At 41.1% G+C, this 19551-nt stretch overlaps 1 protein-coding gene across 6 annotated transcripts in view; it reads right to left on the reverse strand.

The window, feature by feature from the left end:
* Nucleotides 1-19551, reverse strand: part of slc39a10 (solute carrier family 39 member 10) — a 35874-nt gene that overhangs the window by 5406 nt on the left and 10917 nt on the right. For 3 of the 6 annotated variants that reach the window (XM_044366565.1, XM_044366566.1, XM_044366567.1), the window contains 7 exons: nt 15142-15221; nt 9714-11480; nt 8820-8991; nt 2186-2361; nt 808-972; nt 571-679; nt 163-471 (listed from right to left, as the gene is read on the reverse strand). In XM_044366565.1, the coding sequence (XP_044222500.1) occupies nt 163-471; nt 571-679; nt 808-972; nt 2186-2361; nt 8820-8991; nt 9714-11459 (2677 nt within the window). In that variant the 5' untranslated portion in view covers nt 11460-11480; nt 15142-15221. Of the gene's footprint in view, nt 1-162; nt 472-570; nt 680-807; nt 973-2185; nt 2362-8819; nt 8992-9713; nt 11481-14556; nt 15112-15141; nt 15222-15317; nt 15769-17395; nt 18743-19551 lie in introns of those variants that run through there. The other 3 variants (XM_044366570.1, XM_044366571.1, XM_044366569.1) reach the window with 3 other exon arrangements.

A 19551-nucleotide genomic window follows, 5' to 3' on the forward strand; every position in this document is an offset into this window, starting at 1 on the left:
AAGGATTTGGTTATAAATTTGAGCACAATAAATAAATAAAACGCTGCTACCTCTTATGCCAAAATTTTAGTAAATTCTTTAAAATTCATATACATTCCAGTTGATGCAAAGCTGACCAGTAAATAAAGTAATCAGCCAAATAATATTGATTTTCATTTTTACCAATGGCCAGCCCATCACTGAAGTTATGCATGCCATCACCCATGATGACCATCCAGGCGATGCTGGCGATACCAGCGTCCTTCATCTCCTGGTCTGAGTGGCAGTTCCCACCGTGAGAATGACCGTGACCGTGCCCGTGACCGTGCTGCTTGACCTTGCGTCCGTTCTCCTTGGTGGGCGACGAGTGGTCATGTTGGGGGTTCGCGGTTGTCAGCGGGGTCTTGTTGGTGGGAGAGTCGCGTGTCTGAAGCTCTGAGAGCTGTGTGTCGTTGTGACCGTTGTCACAGGAGATGGCCGTGCTGTCAGGGTCTGGAGGAAAAGAGGAGATGTTACAGAGACGCACGGAGGCCGAGGTTGACCAAGTGCTGTTAACTCGCCGTTAAGACCGCACGACTCAACTCTTCTTACCTTCACTGAGTGGCTTCAGGTGCAGCCACTCCGCATCTGAGCGACGATTCAACTTGTGATCTGACAACTTCCTGCCGATCTTGCCCTCCTCGCTCACCTTCTTCATGCCCTGTGAGCAGAAATGCAACTGTATGCTTTATCCTTTGACCTTTATAATTGTCAAGAACCAAACCGTAGCTGACACAACAAACTGTTACGAGGACGTCATCGTTTATATGTAGGTTATGTTTATCTTACCCTTTGGTCTTTGTAGTGTTTAAACATGCCGATACAGTGCTCGATGATGAAGAGGAAGTAAATGCCGACCAGCGCTGTTAGGCCTTTCCACACTCCATCGAAAGCTGTTAGCAGATCGCCGTCATGGCTCGTCCCAACCTGGCTGTGGTCGTGCTGCCCTTGAGACTGTCAACAGGAAGAGGAACAGAAATGAAGGGTGGGAGTGAGTGATTGAGGATCTCACATAGTTTATCAGGACTTGGATCAAACCCCTTATGCCTCTTATTGTTGGGAGACAGAATAGGTAAGTAGGTCAGCAGGTACTTTATTAATCCCCAGGGAGGAAATTTCTTTGTTACAGCAGCGATAGCAATACACAGGATAGAATAACACAACAGGAATAAAACTTTAAATAAGGGTGGGGATCAGAATGATAAAAATAATTATATAAGAATACTGAATAGCATGAGCAGAGGATGTTCACTGAAATGCACAGAGACTGAGATGAACTTGATATTTAAGAGGGACTTGGATAGAGACATCAGAGGCTCATGCTAACCCCAAACTACCAGCTTCAACAGAACCAGCTAACAGCTGCACTTTGACATTAACATTAAAACTCTCTAAGCTACTTTGGGTGTAAATCAAATTTACTGGTGGAGGTGAAATATAGAAAGATTCCCTTGGCGGTTATTTAGTTAGTTAGGCAGGTTAAATTGTTTTGGGCGGATTGTGATAATTTTGGTTACTTTTTGTTCAATAGCACAAACAGCCTCTCATCTCATCAGAGTAGATTTAGATTGACGGTGCGCTGAGTTCAGTAGGCTCAGGTCGACTCGTAACTGATGACCGTTAAAACCAAATGTAATTTCAGTTTATTACAGCTAAGTTGGAACTTTTCTCCTTTTCCAATTAATATTCTGTCAGAGTTCTGTGATAAAAATCACTTGTAGCTAAACATCTGTTCACATGAGTAAAAACATTTAACCTTTAATGTGACTTTAAAAGATTTTTAGTTTATTTTATGATTTCTATTACACATTTTTCATTGTGGTGTTTAGTTTTCCAAATTATACTGATAAAACAGTAGACCTTCTACATACAGCGTATAAAGAGTATGCATACATTCATATATTTGCTTTATATGCTTCGTATATGAAGCATTATGCCTGAATTAGTAACACTGTTGATTATTGTTCAACTTTGAAACATTATCTACATAGAAATAATTGAAACTTATGAAATTTTGGAGCACAAAATTTCATCCTGTTTTAATTCTCCAGTTCCAAGAAACCAATTTCATATTGTAACACAGAGGAGACCCATCTCAGCTGCACCGCGAAAGGTTTTTAACTCGGCTGAACACAAGTCATGTCGTGGCCATCTGTGTTGTACTCACATGAGGCAGCAGGTGAAGGAGAGCGTCGCCGCTGAGCGTGCCCACTGCCAAGGCCACCAGGAAGGTGAGCAGGAACTTGAAGCAGGATTGCTTGAGGATGGGCACGAGAACAACACCCAGCAGAGACAGCAGGCTGATGATGGTGATGGACACGAAGCCCCAGATCCAGACCCACGCTGGAGAGAGAAAAACAAGGACAGGAAAACAGACGAAAGATGAGTATTATTTACTTTAAGAGTGCTTGTTTGCTTCATCACAAGATGCAGAATAACTTTTCAGCTGTGAAGGTCAATGAGAAAAGAAAAACAAAACAATCCCTGTGTGTTTGTTTCAAATGCTGCCATGATTTTAGCCAGTAAACTCCATTCTTTGGACTGAACAGCCACAGTTTTATCATCACTCGGCTGCTTGCTGAAGGTATTATTCACATCCTGTTCAGATGTGGAGGAGACTATCTATCCTTCAGAGGGTTTTTCAATCCATGTGTCCTTGTGATGGCGCAGTGCCTAAAGCAAGAAACGTGAAGCGACATTTCAGCAGAATTCTACTCGCCTCATTTTTCGTTTAAGGCTGCAGACAGGAAGACAGGAAACGCAAGAGAGAAAGTCAGAAAAGGTACACCATCATTTAAACTGTCAGTTCACCTGTCAGCCCGTGACACGTTTCAAAACTGAGCAAAACCAAGTGAGAAAAAGTTTATGACTCTTTGGTCACAGAGGACAAGATGTTTAATGTAGTATGAAATTCAATGTCACGCCAAAGCTGGTGATGTGTTTGCCAAACCGATGCCGGGTCCTTCACTGCTGACATTCAGTTATAGGACATCTATTGACTAAAACACAATGTGCATGTGATGCACATCTTACAGCCTATTGACTTCAGGGAGCAACATTTGAGTGCGTCACAACAAACTCAACTAGTGCTGTTTGAATAAAATACTGAGAGATACAGCAAATACTTTTTTTTAAAGCTTATGTAAACTAAAGGACCAAAGCTTGACACCAAGCCAGAGGGGTAAAATGACTAATAACAGTAAAATCACACTGGTGGCCACACTTCCTCTCCTCATCTAATCGGCCCCAGGTGGTGAATCTTGTGAGGAGATGATCTGAAACATGTCTTACGCCTGACAAAGTGGCCTTTAGAGAGACTGAATCAAGCTGTTACTGTCCCATTACCCAGCTGTAGGATTAAGAAACATTACAAAAAAAAAAAAACGTCCCTCCCCAGGCAGCGGTCGCTCCACTCAGAAAACATGAGGCAGGAGCTCCTCCTCAGGGGAAATATTTTAACAGAAGAGGCCGGCCCCGATGCTTAAGTGCTGATTACACAGCCACTTGTCATTAGCTTTTGGGAAGCTTGCGATCCAGGCCCCGACTTTCATTACTGGTTAACACGTGTCCTCTAAAACCACGACGCAAATGGGAGGCATTTGGTGTTTTGATGATAGTGGTGGAGAGCACTGACTAACACGCTGATCCAAAAAATCACGTCGGTCCATTCATTCATTCAGGCTTTTCCTTTTATTTCGTCACCTGCCTGTGTCGCATTTATTTGGTGGAGCATCTGGCGCTTTGAAAGATTCTTTTTTGAGGTCCGTGACAAACTTCTAGACTGTGTCTTCAGTGAAGTCAGAGCACAGGACACAACGCGCTCATTCAAAAAAGGACCCTGAACTATTTCTATTTCAATTTTAATGCACAATATTGTCAAGTTTAACACTGCTGCCAGCCATTATTTCCAACGGAGAGAGTCTGCTGTGCTCTCTCTGGCAGCTGCGATGAGCACTACGCTGATTTTCCGGCAGCTTGTGCAGCCAAAGTTCAACTAAACTGACCCCAAATACGCTGACCTCTACGGCGCGTATCAAGTGGGATTCAAGGATTGACAGACGGCTGAAGTTATGACGGCGTTCATGTTTCTGTAAAGACAGATGGTGTAAAAGTTGATTTTAGGCATCTCTGAACTCCCTGAGTTGTATAACTCTACTCTTCCATCCTACCAGGACTCGAGTGAAAGAATAAATATCTGAAATATTAGAAAGGATGCAATGCTCTCTATGTAAATGCAGCACACAGTCGTGGATTGTGTTTCTGACCCTAAATTGTCTGAAAATCATGTCAGATGATGCAAAAAAAATGTTATTCTGAAGTCTTCACAAAGCACTTTAACACAAAAATGAAAAAAAAAATTAGAGTTAGAAATATACCAGGATCATTTATCTCAAGTCGAGTTGTTTTTTTTAGATTATATTTGTAGGACTGTCTGACATTTAATCTTGTTTTGTGTGTATTTATTTTGTGCATTACAACAATAGTTTGTGAATGTTTTAATGCACCCTGCAGATTTGTTGCGAGTGGGAGGCAGAGTCGGAGTATTTATTCCTTCTACATAAAACCTCCTGATGGGCACTGGTGACTCCCAAGTGTGGATCCAGGATCTGTGTCTCCGCTACATCCACCGACATTCAAATCATTTCTTCTGAGTGACGATAATAGAGTAGTTGTATTTTAGAGATATTTTTTCTTTTTTTATGTTAAACCATCATTTGCTGATACATATGTGTAGCCTGTTTTTTTTCCCCATAAAAGCGAAGGAAAGCTCTCCACTTCACAGAGCAGAACACACCCATCAGTCTCTTCTAAAGCCGAGGCCGTTTATGGACTTCGTGTATTTTGAAGCGAGCCTCGTCGTTAGGAAGGACGGACTGGACAGGCTGAATTCATTTCCTCATCATAGTTGAAAATGTCTTTAATAACACTCACTTTCTCGTTTTATTGTCAGCACCGTTTTCAATGTGCCTTACAAAAGTAAAAGGCGCCACAGTCGACTGCTTTCTTATTTGTCGCATCAGGCGGAACACCGTGTAACCCTGAGAGGCAAATGTCTATCAGCCAGACAGTACATCACCGCAGGTCCTTCACACTCGCGCAGCTCATATACTTCTCTATCTCATTACCCCTATGCAATCGTGATTTTGTGTGTGTGTGTGTGTGTAGACGTGGAGGTGTAGAGGGGGGTCGCAGAGGGGTGATAGAAGGCGATCGTAAGGGAACAGTAGAGAGGAGAAAGAAACCCACTGGCCTGTGTCTTCTCTCCAATTACGCATCTCCTGTGAGCCATGGCTCAGAAAAAATGGCCCAAGGTGTTGCTTAGGCTCTCCTAATCTCCTAAATGCATGAAAAGAGAAGGGAGTGGGGGACCAGAGAGAAACCAACTACAAATTTTCTGAGCTCTCCCACAGATGCCGGCAGGAGGTAAATGAGAGGTAGCTCCGCGGCATGTGGTGATGCGTCTTGGTGCACCGTTGCAGAGAGTCTAGCCGCCTCTAGTTTCCCCACTAATGAGGAGCCATTCTTGCCCTTTTGACTTGTTCATGCTGTCTTCCTCGTTGTCATTACCATTTTTATGACTGTTTTCAGTGGCGGCGCGCTAGCTGCCTGAGGCACATGTGATACAGGTGTCTGCAGAGGGGAGTGTGTGTTTAATAATTAAAGATTTCAGAGGGCGCACAGCTAGGAACGTCCTCCAATCTCGTGGTTGAACTCGCCTGCAGGTTTGACAGTGATACACCGTCTTAAGTGCAAAACTGTAACACTTCTGCAGCAAAAATTGTTGGGGTTTTTTATCATATAAAACAAGTCTTTCTAGCTCTAATAAAAATTAATTCTAGTTGAGACATTTTATAAGCCCGTACACTCTCTGTTATCCATTGTTTATAATAATACCTCCCCAACTTCTTACCTCATTTGCACAACACAAATGCAAAGTAAAATCCAATAACACTGCAGGTATAATGTCTACTCCTACAGATCTATATGCTCGACTCACTAATATACACATAAAAGGCCCCAAAAACATTTGCATCCTTTTCTACAGTTTGCTTGTTTTTGTGTGCAGAAACTGTGAATACTGGTCCTACTTTGATTTGTTGCAAGCTTTTATGGCTTTATGAGTTTTATGAGTTTTATTTCACGACCTGTAACTCATTAACTTTAAACACTATGATTTTATAATTTGCATTCTCATAAACCGAAAAACACTGAAGTCCCAGAGCAGGGCTTAACACTGACCTTCATTCTTTATAGCTTTATAGCCTCTGGGTTTGTGTTTTTTTTTTTAAGCACTATAAATGTAACATACATGAGATGGGGTCACAAAAAGGCAAAAAAAAGTCATTTTTGCAATTTCAAAAGGGTCAGCGGACCAGGAACACGGCTGCCATGACAACTGGATTTCTTTTATAATAATAGCAGAGCACATATTGTCATGGACACGACGTACCTGACACAAATCATCAGATAGGTGTGCAGGGACTGATCTTCATCCAGAGCGTCTGTCACATGAAGTACTGAGGAAAAGGTGAACATGCCACCTATTCATTCAAACATTAACTTTCCCTTGTAAATGTACCAAACAATGCACAAAGTGGGGCAGAGGCAAGTCGACTGTTGACGTTTGCACATTGTATCCAGTTCTCTTAATAAACTCACTGTCTATCAACTCCTCCTGATGGCCATTAAGCTTTGCATATGCTCACTGAGGCTTGTGACAGACTGTAAGAATTAATTAGTAAATGATTATGCTAAATACTGGCTGGATCCACAAACTCATCTAAAAATCATCTACTCATTATTTGGCTGATACAACAGCTAGCACTTCCTGAAGTTTGGAGGCTGTAGAGGTTTTAACTGTTAAAGAGGTCGTTTACAGTCCTGGCCCTCTCAACCGAGAGTCATTCTAGTTATTTTTATCTTAGCCATGCACACCTACAGCTGCAGATGAGATTCAGCATGAATGCTTTTAACAACAGTTCACCTGAGTTACAGATGTGGGCTCTGCTCCTGCAGAGCTGCAAAGTGGCCACAGTAGAGGACTGCGTACATTTAGCAGTTTCCAGAAGCGTCCAACTATGAACACAAAGTACGACTTTCTGAAAAATTGCACGTGGGTTCTGAGAAACTTTTCTCAAGATAAATAAAGGTGAAAAAAATTGTACTGAGATAACGTGGTTGCACACTTAGCAAAGTCTTATCAAGATCAAAGGGCACGCTCAGCAACAAACAGGAAAAACACCTTTCTCATGTAGAGACTGTGCAGTAGTCTTTGTCAATGAGAGCTAATATTTGAATGGAAAAGTTAAGAGGTCTGCTGTCTCACATTCAGAGCTGTCAGACATTATGTTTTCTTCATCTGTAAATAAAAGTTAATTAAGTCTCGGCAGGGTGGAAATACAAGAAGCCTGAGATTAGTCTGCAACCGTCTATTGGAGTTTCAGATGCACAATCAAATTACTTAAAAGGAACTGGGCCTGATTTTCAATATCCTGTTTTTTAAAACTAATGTCAGCGTTCAAATTATGCTCTGGGGAGTGTTTACTGTTGCTCAGGATAGCAGAAAATGAGAAAAAAGAAGTCATCCTCGCCCACTGCCCTATTGATGTACTGAAAATGAGAAAAGATTCAGCAAACAATAGTGGGAAAACCTTGGGGACTATGGTTACATTTCCTGGTTCACTTCAGTATTTATCAGGAGAAAATATGTCTTGATTAGGTCAAATAAACATCCTATTATTCAGGTTTCTGCCACCAGAGAGAGGAGCTCCAGGTTTCTGTGGTTTCCCGCTAATGAAGATGAAGGTTTCCTCTGGCCGACGGCACCAGATAAAGACGATAACTTACACTTGACTTTTTTGTACTTTGAGACCAAATTCTTATCACTATACATGTTGCCCTAACACTAGTTTTACTGTTAGTTCATCCATTATTTCAGTGTTTTAATAATATCCATCTATAATAATATCTCACTGTTTTATTTCTTTCTTCCACCTTCTGTCTTCATTTTATATTCAACTTTTTATGTACCCAGTGGTAGTAGGGTTTCTATCTTTGGCTTGATCTGCTGCTCTTTTTATTTTCTTATATAGCTTTATTTAAATACTCTATTTTTCTTCATTATTTTTGATATTATATATTTTTTCTTTATTGCCTTTTATGTCCTTGACTATTGATTGTTGCAGCTCATCGACATCAGTATATTCTTGTGACCTGTGTGTTTTACGCCAAATTTCCTTTGGGATACTAATAAAATTGACGTTGGAAATCCGTGTGTGAAAATCTTAAATCTCCTGCGGATCATGGTTGTTCATCAGTGACAGGGTTTTCTCTTCCAGTCTAAACCTTTGACAGCCCGGCTACGCGTTTCCTCTACAGTGAAAAAGCGGAGCGGACGAGGTGCTGCTCAGGCGACCCGAGAGAACATTTGTCGTCAACACGCTGTCAATGCAAAAATCAAACCTTCTTTTGTCAGTTTTATACAGTACACTGGTTAGGTCAAGAGCTTACTGCACAGGGAAAACCTCAAACCCCTGACATGTATAATGAGGATAAGCATTGACTTTTCCTTCCCTTCATAATCTCACTGTAAAACAGAGGGATGAGAATACCCCAAACGACAACCTAAGAGCTTTTTTTATCTGTCTCTTGGCTGTAGCCGTATTCTAATGTGTAAACCCCGAGTGAGTTCTGAAGGGCTTTTAGCACCGTTGAGGTTGACACCTTCTGAAATTATTGTTGTGTTGTTGTTGTCTCTTTTAGTCGAAATGGATCGGATCAATAAGATACTTGGCTCTTACCGGAATTGACGGGCTCCAAGGCTTCCTGCTCTACGTTCCTCTGATGGCGGATGCAGACGCGAGTATCAATCTGGTAGAGCAGAGCCGGACACAGATAGGTGAACTGGCTGGGGGAGATGAGCGATTCGGGACTCAGGCCGTAGTAGTTGAGGAGCTGAGTCAGGTTCAAACACTGAGAGGAGAGGGAGACAGTACAGTTTGAGGGAAAGAAACCACTGACTGTGTAATACATGAGGTAATAAAACAAAATTGCTACTTGGTGTTTCATGCTAAATTTATCTTTTGAACAACAAATGTTCAATCCCTCTAAACTTGAAAAGTGGCTGTAAAAGCAAAGATTCCTTAGGTCTAAGTTTCAGTGGTCAATTTTATTTTCCCCCATGAAAACCTAGACAGACATACAGTATTCCACACAGCAGATTTATTACAGTCATGTTTCAAACCTACATAGGGTAAATGCTTCATTTGATCATTTTAAATGTTTAAGGATTTTCTAGATACGAAGCCAAAGATGTTTTTGTTTAAAAAAAACAACAAAATAATTTTAAGGGATGTGTCATAAGTGATCAAAAATACTCAGAGACTAAATTCTCAGATGTTCCTGAAACCCAATTGATTAAAAAGAACTTAAGAACAGACTAGTAGTAACAAGAAGGACTCTGTATTTCAATCCCAGAATTCTTTGTACAGTGAAACAAACTTCTTAAACAAAAACTGGTCAGAGTAAACGGAAAAAAGTTAGCATGAAAGAAAGAAAATCAAATACTGAAGTATGAAATCTGACTAAGCTACGGAACTAACTTTAGTCTTTGTATTACTGCTAAGGTCATAAACAGGACACCAAAACAGAGAACGGGGACATTTCTCTGAATTTGTTTATAACTGAAGTCCTACCTCCTCGTGCTGATGGGACAATCCCCCTGAATGACCAGACAGGTAGAGAGCTGGTGGGGTCGGGGTAACAGGCTCCACTGGTGCTTCTCTCTTATCTTTGTGAGAATGGCTTTGACCGTTTCCGTGACCATTTGTTTTGTTTCTTCCCCGCTGTCTTTTGCCCCCCCCTGGGTTTCTTGTCCTCTTGGTCCGGCTTTCTGTCGGGGCAGGAGAAGACTGCGTCTCCTGAGGGACCTGGGACGGCTCCAGCTGGGCGGAGGGCGGCTGTTGCTGGTTGATGGGAGGAACGTCTGTGCTGGTCTGCGTTTGATTGACACGATCGTTTTCATGATCACTGTGGTCGTGATCACTGTGGTTGTGGTCACTGTGGTCGTGATCACTGTGGTTGTGGTTGCTATGGTCGTGGTCACTGTGGTCGTGGTCACTATGGTCGTGGTCACTGTGGTCGTGATCACTGTGGTCGTGGTCACTGTGGTCGTGGTCACTATGGTCGTGGTCACTGTGGTCGTGATCACTGTGGTCGTGATCACTATGGTCGTGGTCACTGTGGTCGTGATCGTGATCACTGTGGTCGTGATCACTATGGTCGTGATCACTATGGTCGTGATCACTGTGATCATGATCACTGTGATCGTGATCACTGTGATCATGATCACTATGGCCGTGGTCACTGTGGTCGTGATCACTGTGGTCGTGATCACTATGGTCGTGATCACTATGGTCGTGGTCACTGTGGTCGTGGTCACTATGGTCGTGATCACTGTGATCGTGATCACTGTGATCGTGATCACTATGGCCGTGGTCACTGTGGTCGTGATCACTGTGGTCGTGATCACTATGGCCATGGTCACTATGGTCGTGATCACTATGGTCATGGTCGTGATCACTATGGCCATGGTCACTGTGGTCGTGATCACTATGGTCATGTTCGTGGTCACTGTGGTCATGATCACTATGACCGTGGTCACTGTGGTCGTGATCACTATGGTCATGATCACTGTGGCCGTGGTCACTGTGGTCGTGATCACTATGGTCGTGTTCGTGATCACTGTGGTCGTGATCACTGTGGCCGTGGTCACTGTGAGGTTGAGAAGACAGGTCCTTGTGGATAGCTTGCACCTGGACCTGCTCATGTTTGTGCTCATCTTTGTCATGTGTGTGATCATGACCATGTGCGTCCTGCACATGTCCATGTGCATGTTTACGGCCACTGTCTTCCATCTTGGTGTGATCATGATTATGTCCTGCACGCGAGCTGGCCTTGTGGTGTTTATGACCACGCCCGTGGCTGTGACCCTCACCCTGGTCGTCATTGGTGGATGAATGTGAGTGAAGCCCCTCCTGCACATCCAGGAGGTCAAGGTGGGCTACATGGTCATGGCCCAGATCTTCATGTTCCACATCCACTACTTTGACTTCACCCAGACCCAAGCTAAACAGCAGACTCTGAAATCCCTGGAAATCCAGCCGGTCCTTCTGGCCGTAACGCCTGAACAGCTGCTGGATGTAGAAGCGTTGTTCCTCCTCTAGAGCGTCCCCTTCGGGACTCTTGGACTCAGGGGACAGAGTGGCTCCTCTCATGTACGGAGCCTCAGAAATCTGGAGGTCACTGTGGGCGTTTTTATGGTCGGCATGTTGATGTTCATTGTGTGGATGGTGCCCTTCTCCGTGGCAGTGGTTGCACTGGTGGAAGAGGAAGGTGAGCACACACAGGAAACAGAACTTGGTGTGCACGTGGACTCGCATTGTCCTCTAACTTCTGGTCCCCTGCCAAAACAGAAAAGTAATTATGAATCCAAAATGATTTTTTTAATTGTTTCCAGGGTCAGAATTTGTTTTGTTTTGTTTTGACAAAGTGATAATTAAATGTGGAGAAATTTGTTTCCGTGGTAATGAACAAAGATTCTCTATTCAACTAGACATCAGTTGTTATTCTTACATTATTATAACAAACTTATTCTGTGGTATTAAAATTTGTCAGTCAGAAATAAACAATTATAAAATAGATGAAGCAACCAAGTAAACGGTTTTGACAGATTTGTTTTTACTGCCAAGTTTATGTTCCTGACTAGTGTTACACAGACGCAGATTGCTTTGTTGACCTCAGATTCAAAATGCCCGAATTTTGAAATCTCAAGTGTTTTGCACATCAGAGTTTTGTACGTGGCATTAGTGATGCAGTCAGGAAGGCAGGAAACTCATAAAGCTAACTAAAGAGTTCAAAGTTATTTTCTAGCAGCTACAACTTGCTCCACATCTTATCATCCAGTTTTGAAACCACGAAGGCAAAAATGGCGCCCGAGAAGCAACATAAATGGATGTATGTTAGCGTTAGAAGGCTGATTTAATTCGGTAAAAATGATTTTGTCCACATTAGCAGAATATTGAAAGTTGAGCTGGGCTACACTGTTCATCTCAATATTCATATTAATATATCATGCAATGGCAAATGTGTGCAAAAATCACCAACAATAATCATATTAATGTGCCTGTTTATGCATTACATCAGCAAAAACTCTTCATGTGTCAAACAAAAACTTAAAATAAGTTTAGTTTTTTATTACTTGGACAGCAGAATTTTTGCAACCTCATAACACAGTGATCAAATCATCACAATGAGATTGCACTTAAATTTAAGGAACTACAATATTGAATAATGGATCAAAGTAGAAAGGACACAGTTGTTGGATGTAACAGTATATCCTCACATGATCACTTCTAAAATTAGTCCTAGTTATGAGGAATTCATAATGTTTTGCTGTATGGAGTCCAAAACTCAAAATTATCATGAGTAAAAGAACAGAGGTAAAGTAGCTTTTATGTGGACGCATAGGTGGGAGCACTGTGTAAACAAATGTTATGAACAGGAACCACTGGTATCTTATTGGCTCTAAAAAGCCTCATCAGAGCGACAGGGTCAGCGGTAGTTCACATATAATTATAAAGAAACACAGAGAGAATTGGGATAATAAGCCTGCACATCGCACATAAATACAACGTTCAAACTGCATAAACTGCTACCTTAAGCTTAGAATAACAGATCTAATAACTGAGAAAGGGGGGGGGGGGCTTACTGGAGCACAATAAACTCTCTTCAGAGAAAACAAATTGCTTGCCCCCCCCACCCTCACCCCTCCCACCTCACCCCTCCACCCCACAACTCCAAAAAGCCTGAAGCAGCAATATCATTCCAGTCAAATGATCCTCACAAGATCTGTTGTGAAACCTGTGGGTGGTTGATGCATAAGGGGAGGGGGCGGAGAGGAGTAAAGAGAGGTTAGATGAGGAATACTGCAGGGTGATGGTAAGATGGCACACAGCAGAGACCAGACACACACATGTGAACAGGCCTTTGGCAGTCAGCTTGTTAGCAAAGTTTCTACTAGATTTACAGCATGTACGTCACGAGGGATATAGATCTGTGTTGTGCGGACCGCAGATACTGGGCTGAAGGTTAAAGACAAAGAGGGAGATAGATCCCCCTCGCAGTTGTTTAAGGCGAGTATTGTTGTGGAAATTTTTTCTCGAGAAAGAAGGCACGTGGAGACATAAAGAAAGCATTAAACATTGTTACTTGTTGAAGCAGTTGTAAACACTGTACAATCCATCACATCATCAGTAACAATTATACAAATGTCCAAACACAAACAAAAATACAATCTTCTTGTATTTTTGGAGAGAGAGCATGTTGTTCAGCTGGCCCTTTCCCTAAAGCCAGCCCTTTCTCTAAAGATTGTGAACTCAAACTAGACAGCTTTAGAAGCAAAGCTAAAAACAGTCTGGTCCCTAAATGGACACTTCCACAAACCGTTACACCTTCTTACAAACAAGTATGGTCTCTAAAACAGTAGGCTTAAGACAAAGATATCTCTAGCTAACCCCAGAGGTCAGCAAGCAATCCTCAGATAGAAACAGGTTCAAGAGTTCAACTAGCCTAGGAGTAGGATTTCTTCACCAACATGTGTCCCCAAAATGACGATGACATTACATCACATTCAGTTGATAACAAACATTGACTCCTTAGTTTGAAAACATTTGTAACATATATACAAAAGATTTATAAAATGATAACCTACTATTCAATTTTCTTTCACAGTATCAACAAACTGCACGTACTGTAGGTTTGTGGAAGCAGCAACAGCACAAAAGAGCACATTATAGGTGCATTGATTTCTTTCTGGAAACCTAAAAGAAGCAATCATTTGTACGACAAAACTCAAGAGGATCTCAAACTTACTCAAACAAGATTACTCAGATGTTATCACACAACAGACCACACTGGTGATAAACTTACAATGAGCTGTTCTCACTCTATTTACAGTTCAGCAGAAAACACTTCCATCTAATATCTACCAAACCAAAACATTTCAGTCCCCGACACTCATATCAGTCCTGCTAAAATATTTGACAGAGAAACTTCTGTGATTCAGTTTGCTAAAACAAAGCCATTGTTTATTCTTCAAAGCCTTGAAAAAGCCTTGATCATTGTGCAGACGACATCAACTTAGCTTATCAGCTAATGACTATTAGCTCGTTATGGACTTCCTCCTCCATATCCAAGATCAAGAGCTTGTGTAAGTAGTGTTTATTATCAACACTTTAAAAGTAATAGGTTAAGTACAAAAAGTAAAAAATGCAGATTATTAAAAAAAAAAATTTATTTTATTTTATTTTTTTTACAAATTACACATTTTTTGTGTGGAAAAAAAACAGCCACAAACAACTTCTTGACTTTGATAACGACTCATCCAGATTATAAACCACGAACCTCATGTAGCCTTAAACAGTAGCAAACGTTTCACATTTGAAACTGCATAAAGAAACTGAAAGCCAGGCTACTTACCGCTGCACGCCCTTCAACGAGTAGTGTGTGTGTGAAATTAAGTTTGGTTAAGGAGCAGCGTATGATGGTGTCCTGATTCAAGGCTGCAGACACATTAAGTGTGGTTACAAACCTACTTCACGGCTGTCGGCAAAACAGTGTTTATAAACATGAGACGGCAGTGACCTATGAACCTCACAGCAGATAGGATGAGGCAAAAGCAGGGCCTATTTTTAAGAGCACACCCTCTCTCCACCAACAGAGCCTGCTGTGTTTTCCTGATTAGAGTCTTTGTTTGTGTTTGAAGGAAACAAGAGAATCTTTATTTAGTAAGTTACACAAACCCAAATCTAAAAAGTAAGCAGTACAGATTAATTTTTTTGAGTGCACATAAAAAGAAATTCTCTCAACTTTTTTGTGCATACATTCACAGCAATATAATAAATGACACTACACTGCACGGCCAAATGTTTGTCTCCATGAAAAGGTGTAATAATGCAGGGAATGGCACATTACATGAACTCATTTCCCTGAGTCATCATGATGTAAGACAAGCAAATAATCCCATCATTATACTGTAAAACACACACCGAGTTGGTTACTCACCGTAATATGTTTCCTCCTGCTTGGCCCCCAGTCCTGATGCTAGTGTATGAGGGGGTTTTCCGATTCTTCTGATACATGCACTGTGGAAAAAAAATAAAATAAAATGGAGAGATAAGTTTTACTTTAAATAAAGTTGCATAGCACTACTTTGGAGAGGTGCCATTGACGCAGGTTACCTGAAGCAGTGCTCGTGTTGTCGCAAATTAGTACAAGAACGTCCTGACAGGAAGATCTATAATCTACTGTATGTGTTAGCGCAGTCTTGATACTTAATTTCCGTTTACAACTTTCACTACAGTACAATTTGCATTCACTGCCTTTATTGACTTTTCAATAAAAAATCATGCAACCTCCTACAAGCTGACAGCGTTGTTGTGGGAAGACTCCAGACCCAGACTGTGCTGCCCTCGATTGCTCTCCTGAACAAATCAATTAAGAAGAGTCCGCACCAACGATCCGACAATTTCTGCGACAGAGAACGACTCCGCAGGCTGATAAATTCACAGGCTGGCGAGTGAGGATTTTGTGGTTTTTTAGTCAGTTTACATTTGCAATGGTGGTGTCTCTACTTATAAGTATTCAGGGCTGGAAGTGTTGTTGTTGCTATCAGTGAATCAATCAAACTTTGTGTACTGATCAATCAATCAATCAATCTTTGTATATTTGCATAGCTCCTTTCATACAGGTTAGTGCAATTCAAAGTGCTTTACAGATGACTGACAAGCTGATAAGACAGAATCAATCAAACTTTGTGTACTGATCAATCAATCAATCAATCAATCAAACTTTGTATACTAATCAATCAATCAATCTTTGTATATTTGCATAGCTCCTTTCATACAGGTTAGTGTAATTCAAAGTGCTTTACAGATGACTGACAAGCTGATAAGACAGAACAAATGTAATCACTAAAAATAATTTGTATGTAAATAATAAATAAAACAGAAAAAAAATAAATACATTAAATTCTCTCCTGACCCAGCTGTCCTGACCTGATCCACCCCAGTTCCACCCCGGCGCCTCTTTGTCCTTGGAGCCCAACCAGAGATGCCCTTCAAGCTGCATTGTTGCTATGTTATTTATTTATTTTCTCTTTCTTTCTTCCTTTACTGTCTCCCCCTTAGGCTTTCTCTTTTCTCTATATCTTTCACACAAGAAACCTACACACACAAACACCTCAACATATGTGTACCACAAAGAAAAATCTATCTGTTTGTTTGTTTGCTTGCTTGCTTTTTCGTTGTTCTTGTTGTTGTTATTGTTGCTGCTGTTTTTGAGTCTAGTTCTCCCTCTTGTCTTGTGGTGTGTCATATGGTTTTTTTTTTGTTTGTGTGTGTGTTTGTTTTCATGTTGGTCACTTGTATTGCCCTGTAAAAAAAAAAAAAAAAAAAAAAATCAGCTGTTTTCAGTTCCTCTTGCTGTCTCAACAATGCGGAGCTAAAAGTTCAAAGCTGCCTAAAACAAAAGTTTGGATGCTTGTTGAACACCAACACAAAGCCTGAAACTAACACATAGATGCCTGGTTCAATTTTAAAGTAGCATCTGTCAGCCTAATCAGAATCACAACAACTACTCCTAATAGGGATGCGTGATATGGTGGCCAATATATTATCCTCTGCTTAATTAGGAAATTATTCCGATAACGGACTTTCAGCCATTAATTACATCCAATCATGTGGAGACTTTCCTTGAAACAGCTGCAGTCCTGTGACACTGCGATGGATGTTTTTCAGTTTCAGGAGAAGTCAAGAGGATTTGCGAAATGTACTAAATGTTCAGCTGAAGTAGCACGAGGAGGGAAGAGCGTGACCAACTTCTATGCTACAAATTCATTCGGTTATTTAAAACACATGTCACGGCGACGATGTATTTAAAGAATATGAAGCCGCTAGCGTTAGCAAGAAAACATGAGTAGCAGGTGCAGCCGTGTCGATCCAGGAGGCATTTGAGAAGTGCAGGAAATTTACCAAGGACAAGTGTGAAGTTTAGAAGGACTGAAATGTCTACAGTGGGCCTCCGGTTAGAAAGACAGACACAGTAATCACAATAATAGACAAAAGTAGGTCGATATAACAGTAAAACCGACATAAATCAGTATAAACCGTCACATTAGCATTAGCTCATTAGCAGTGGTGTGAAAACTTTGTTGAAAAGTTTGGTAGATGAAGTCTGCTCCAAAAAAAATATGACTGAGAGCAAATACAGTAAACCATGGTCACAAAACACCAAAGTAGCTTCATTGTCCCTCATTTACCTGGTTTATACAGCCACCTTGTGGGGATTCAGTACAACATGATAATTGAGTTCATGGTACTTGATGATTCACCCTTTTTGGTTGTGGATCGTGGATTCTGCTGACTGATTGAACATTTGCAAACCTGCTGCTATTTTTTTTTTTGTAGGCGTGTCAACCTTCTCTGTTATCAGCGCCACACATATTTACAACAGACACGTGACACACTGGCTTTACAACTCACATATGGATATCTGATTTTAGCGCCACTAGCAGATTAACTGCTCAGCAGCTGATGGAAGAGTTGGAGCTGAAGCAGGCTATTCTGAACACGTTATCACGTTCAAATACATGCTCAGACGGTGAAATTTGGCAAAAAAGAATGTGCAGGTTGCGATATGGGATAATGTAGGTAATGTGGCTAAAGCTATGGAGGAGCAGGGGGTCGCTGCCTGGGCTGCACCTTAAAACTGTATTTTGCCAAAGAAGTGTCTTTGACGGTGTTTCCACTGGGACTAATAAACTGTAGACATTAATTTTTCTATGATATATGAAAGAAGTTCAGTAAGTCAATAACACATTTGCAGCCTAGATGACTGAACACATAGTTCGAGGTGTGTTTACTTCTCAATGGAAGTTTTACTGTCAGGAGAAATATCCTTCAGTCAAATCTATTACAGTATCATGAAAATTATGGCTAAAACATTGCCTAAAATTAGACTGAAATTAAAACGGAGTTCCACTGCCTAAATCCAGACTAAAAAAAGCGACTAAAGCTAAATTTTAAATACTTAAAAACTGCTACAGCCACAACAGCTGACGTGATCCGTTCTGTTGAACTGCTGAAACATCAGGTGAAAAAAGAAAGTTCAGACCAGTTTGTCAAAACATTGAAGGACACTCGCCTGGAGGCGGTAAAACAGCAATCCCGTCACATTAATACAGAGCCCCTGTATTGTTTGGTAACTATCCTTGACCTGAGATACAAAGAACAAGCAATAGAAATGTTGTTGCAACAGTTGGAAAAGACAGCTGATGACGGCTGGTGACATGGAAGAGCATCCGCTGGGGAAGACTGGAATAATAAGTCCTTACTGGACATGTGTGAGGACTTATGGAGGACGAAACCGTGGCACTGGAGCGCGTAGTTAACAGGCTTTTTCCTTTCATTATTTACTGTGTAGTTGCAAGGACACCTCACTGAGTTCTCCACTGGATACTGTATGTTAGAGTTTAACGGCAATTTGCAGGGAAAACATTAAAGTTAAGAAGTTATTGTTTTTTTCTCTCCTTTAATGTTCAGTTTAATCATGTTTATCTGGCTGTTATTAGACATTTTTAGCCATTCGAGGTTGTCTTTTGATTTTTTTCTTTAACATATTTTCTAACTGTCGATAAAACTAATAAACAAAGTTGAATAGTTGGAAAACTTCTGCTATAAAACTTGAAATAATCTCATTTTTGACATTTCTGAAACATTTCTCTATACATTGCTATGTGCTCAAAAAAATTGTGCCACGTCTTTTCCAGGTCATTGATGACAACAGGAACCCTGTTTTTTTTCTTTCAAGGGGGGAAAAAAAAAAAAAAACTGACTTTGGCCCTTAAGCTGCTTCATATGATTCTCACACGACCATACACATCCTTCTTATCAAAGTCTCAAGCCGGTGTCTGCAGGGAAACAGAAAAAGGAATGAAGCCTTAAATCTATTCTGGTATTTAAAAAATGGCATATTTATTGTTGCAAAACAAGTCAAAGATAAGTAGATAAATACGGTCTGATCTTTTGCCACTGATCCTGAGGTTTTCAGCAAAGAGAGGCAACCAGTTTACGTTGCCTTGATGAGGGTTTTATATGAATTTAATTAACCCATGGTAGGGCTGTCAACAAATATTCTAAACTCAATTATATAATTGAATTGAAAGAAACAGACATTCAATTGTGGGGAAAAAAAGCAGCACTAGCGCGGCTGTTTGTCTCACGACTTTTCGTGTGGGCCGCTGCACTGAATGCTCTGCGTGAAGGACGGGAGTCACACAACGTCACTTTCATTGATTGAAAATGAAACGAAGGTCGAGCTGAAACATGCGAATAATTCAACAACAACGGCAGAGAGTTCACATCCCGACTCGGCCGCAGAGAGACTGATTTGCACTCTGAGGGATCTAAAAAAGCC

The sequence above is a fragment of the Thunnus albacares genome, chromosome 11 (assembly GCF_914725855.1).
Source record: "Thunnus albacares chromosome 11, fThuAlb1.1, whole genome shotgun sequence".
Taxonomy (NCBI): Eukaryota; Metazoa; Chordata; class Actinopteri; order Scombriformes; family Scombridae; genus Thunnus; species Thunnus albacares.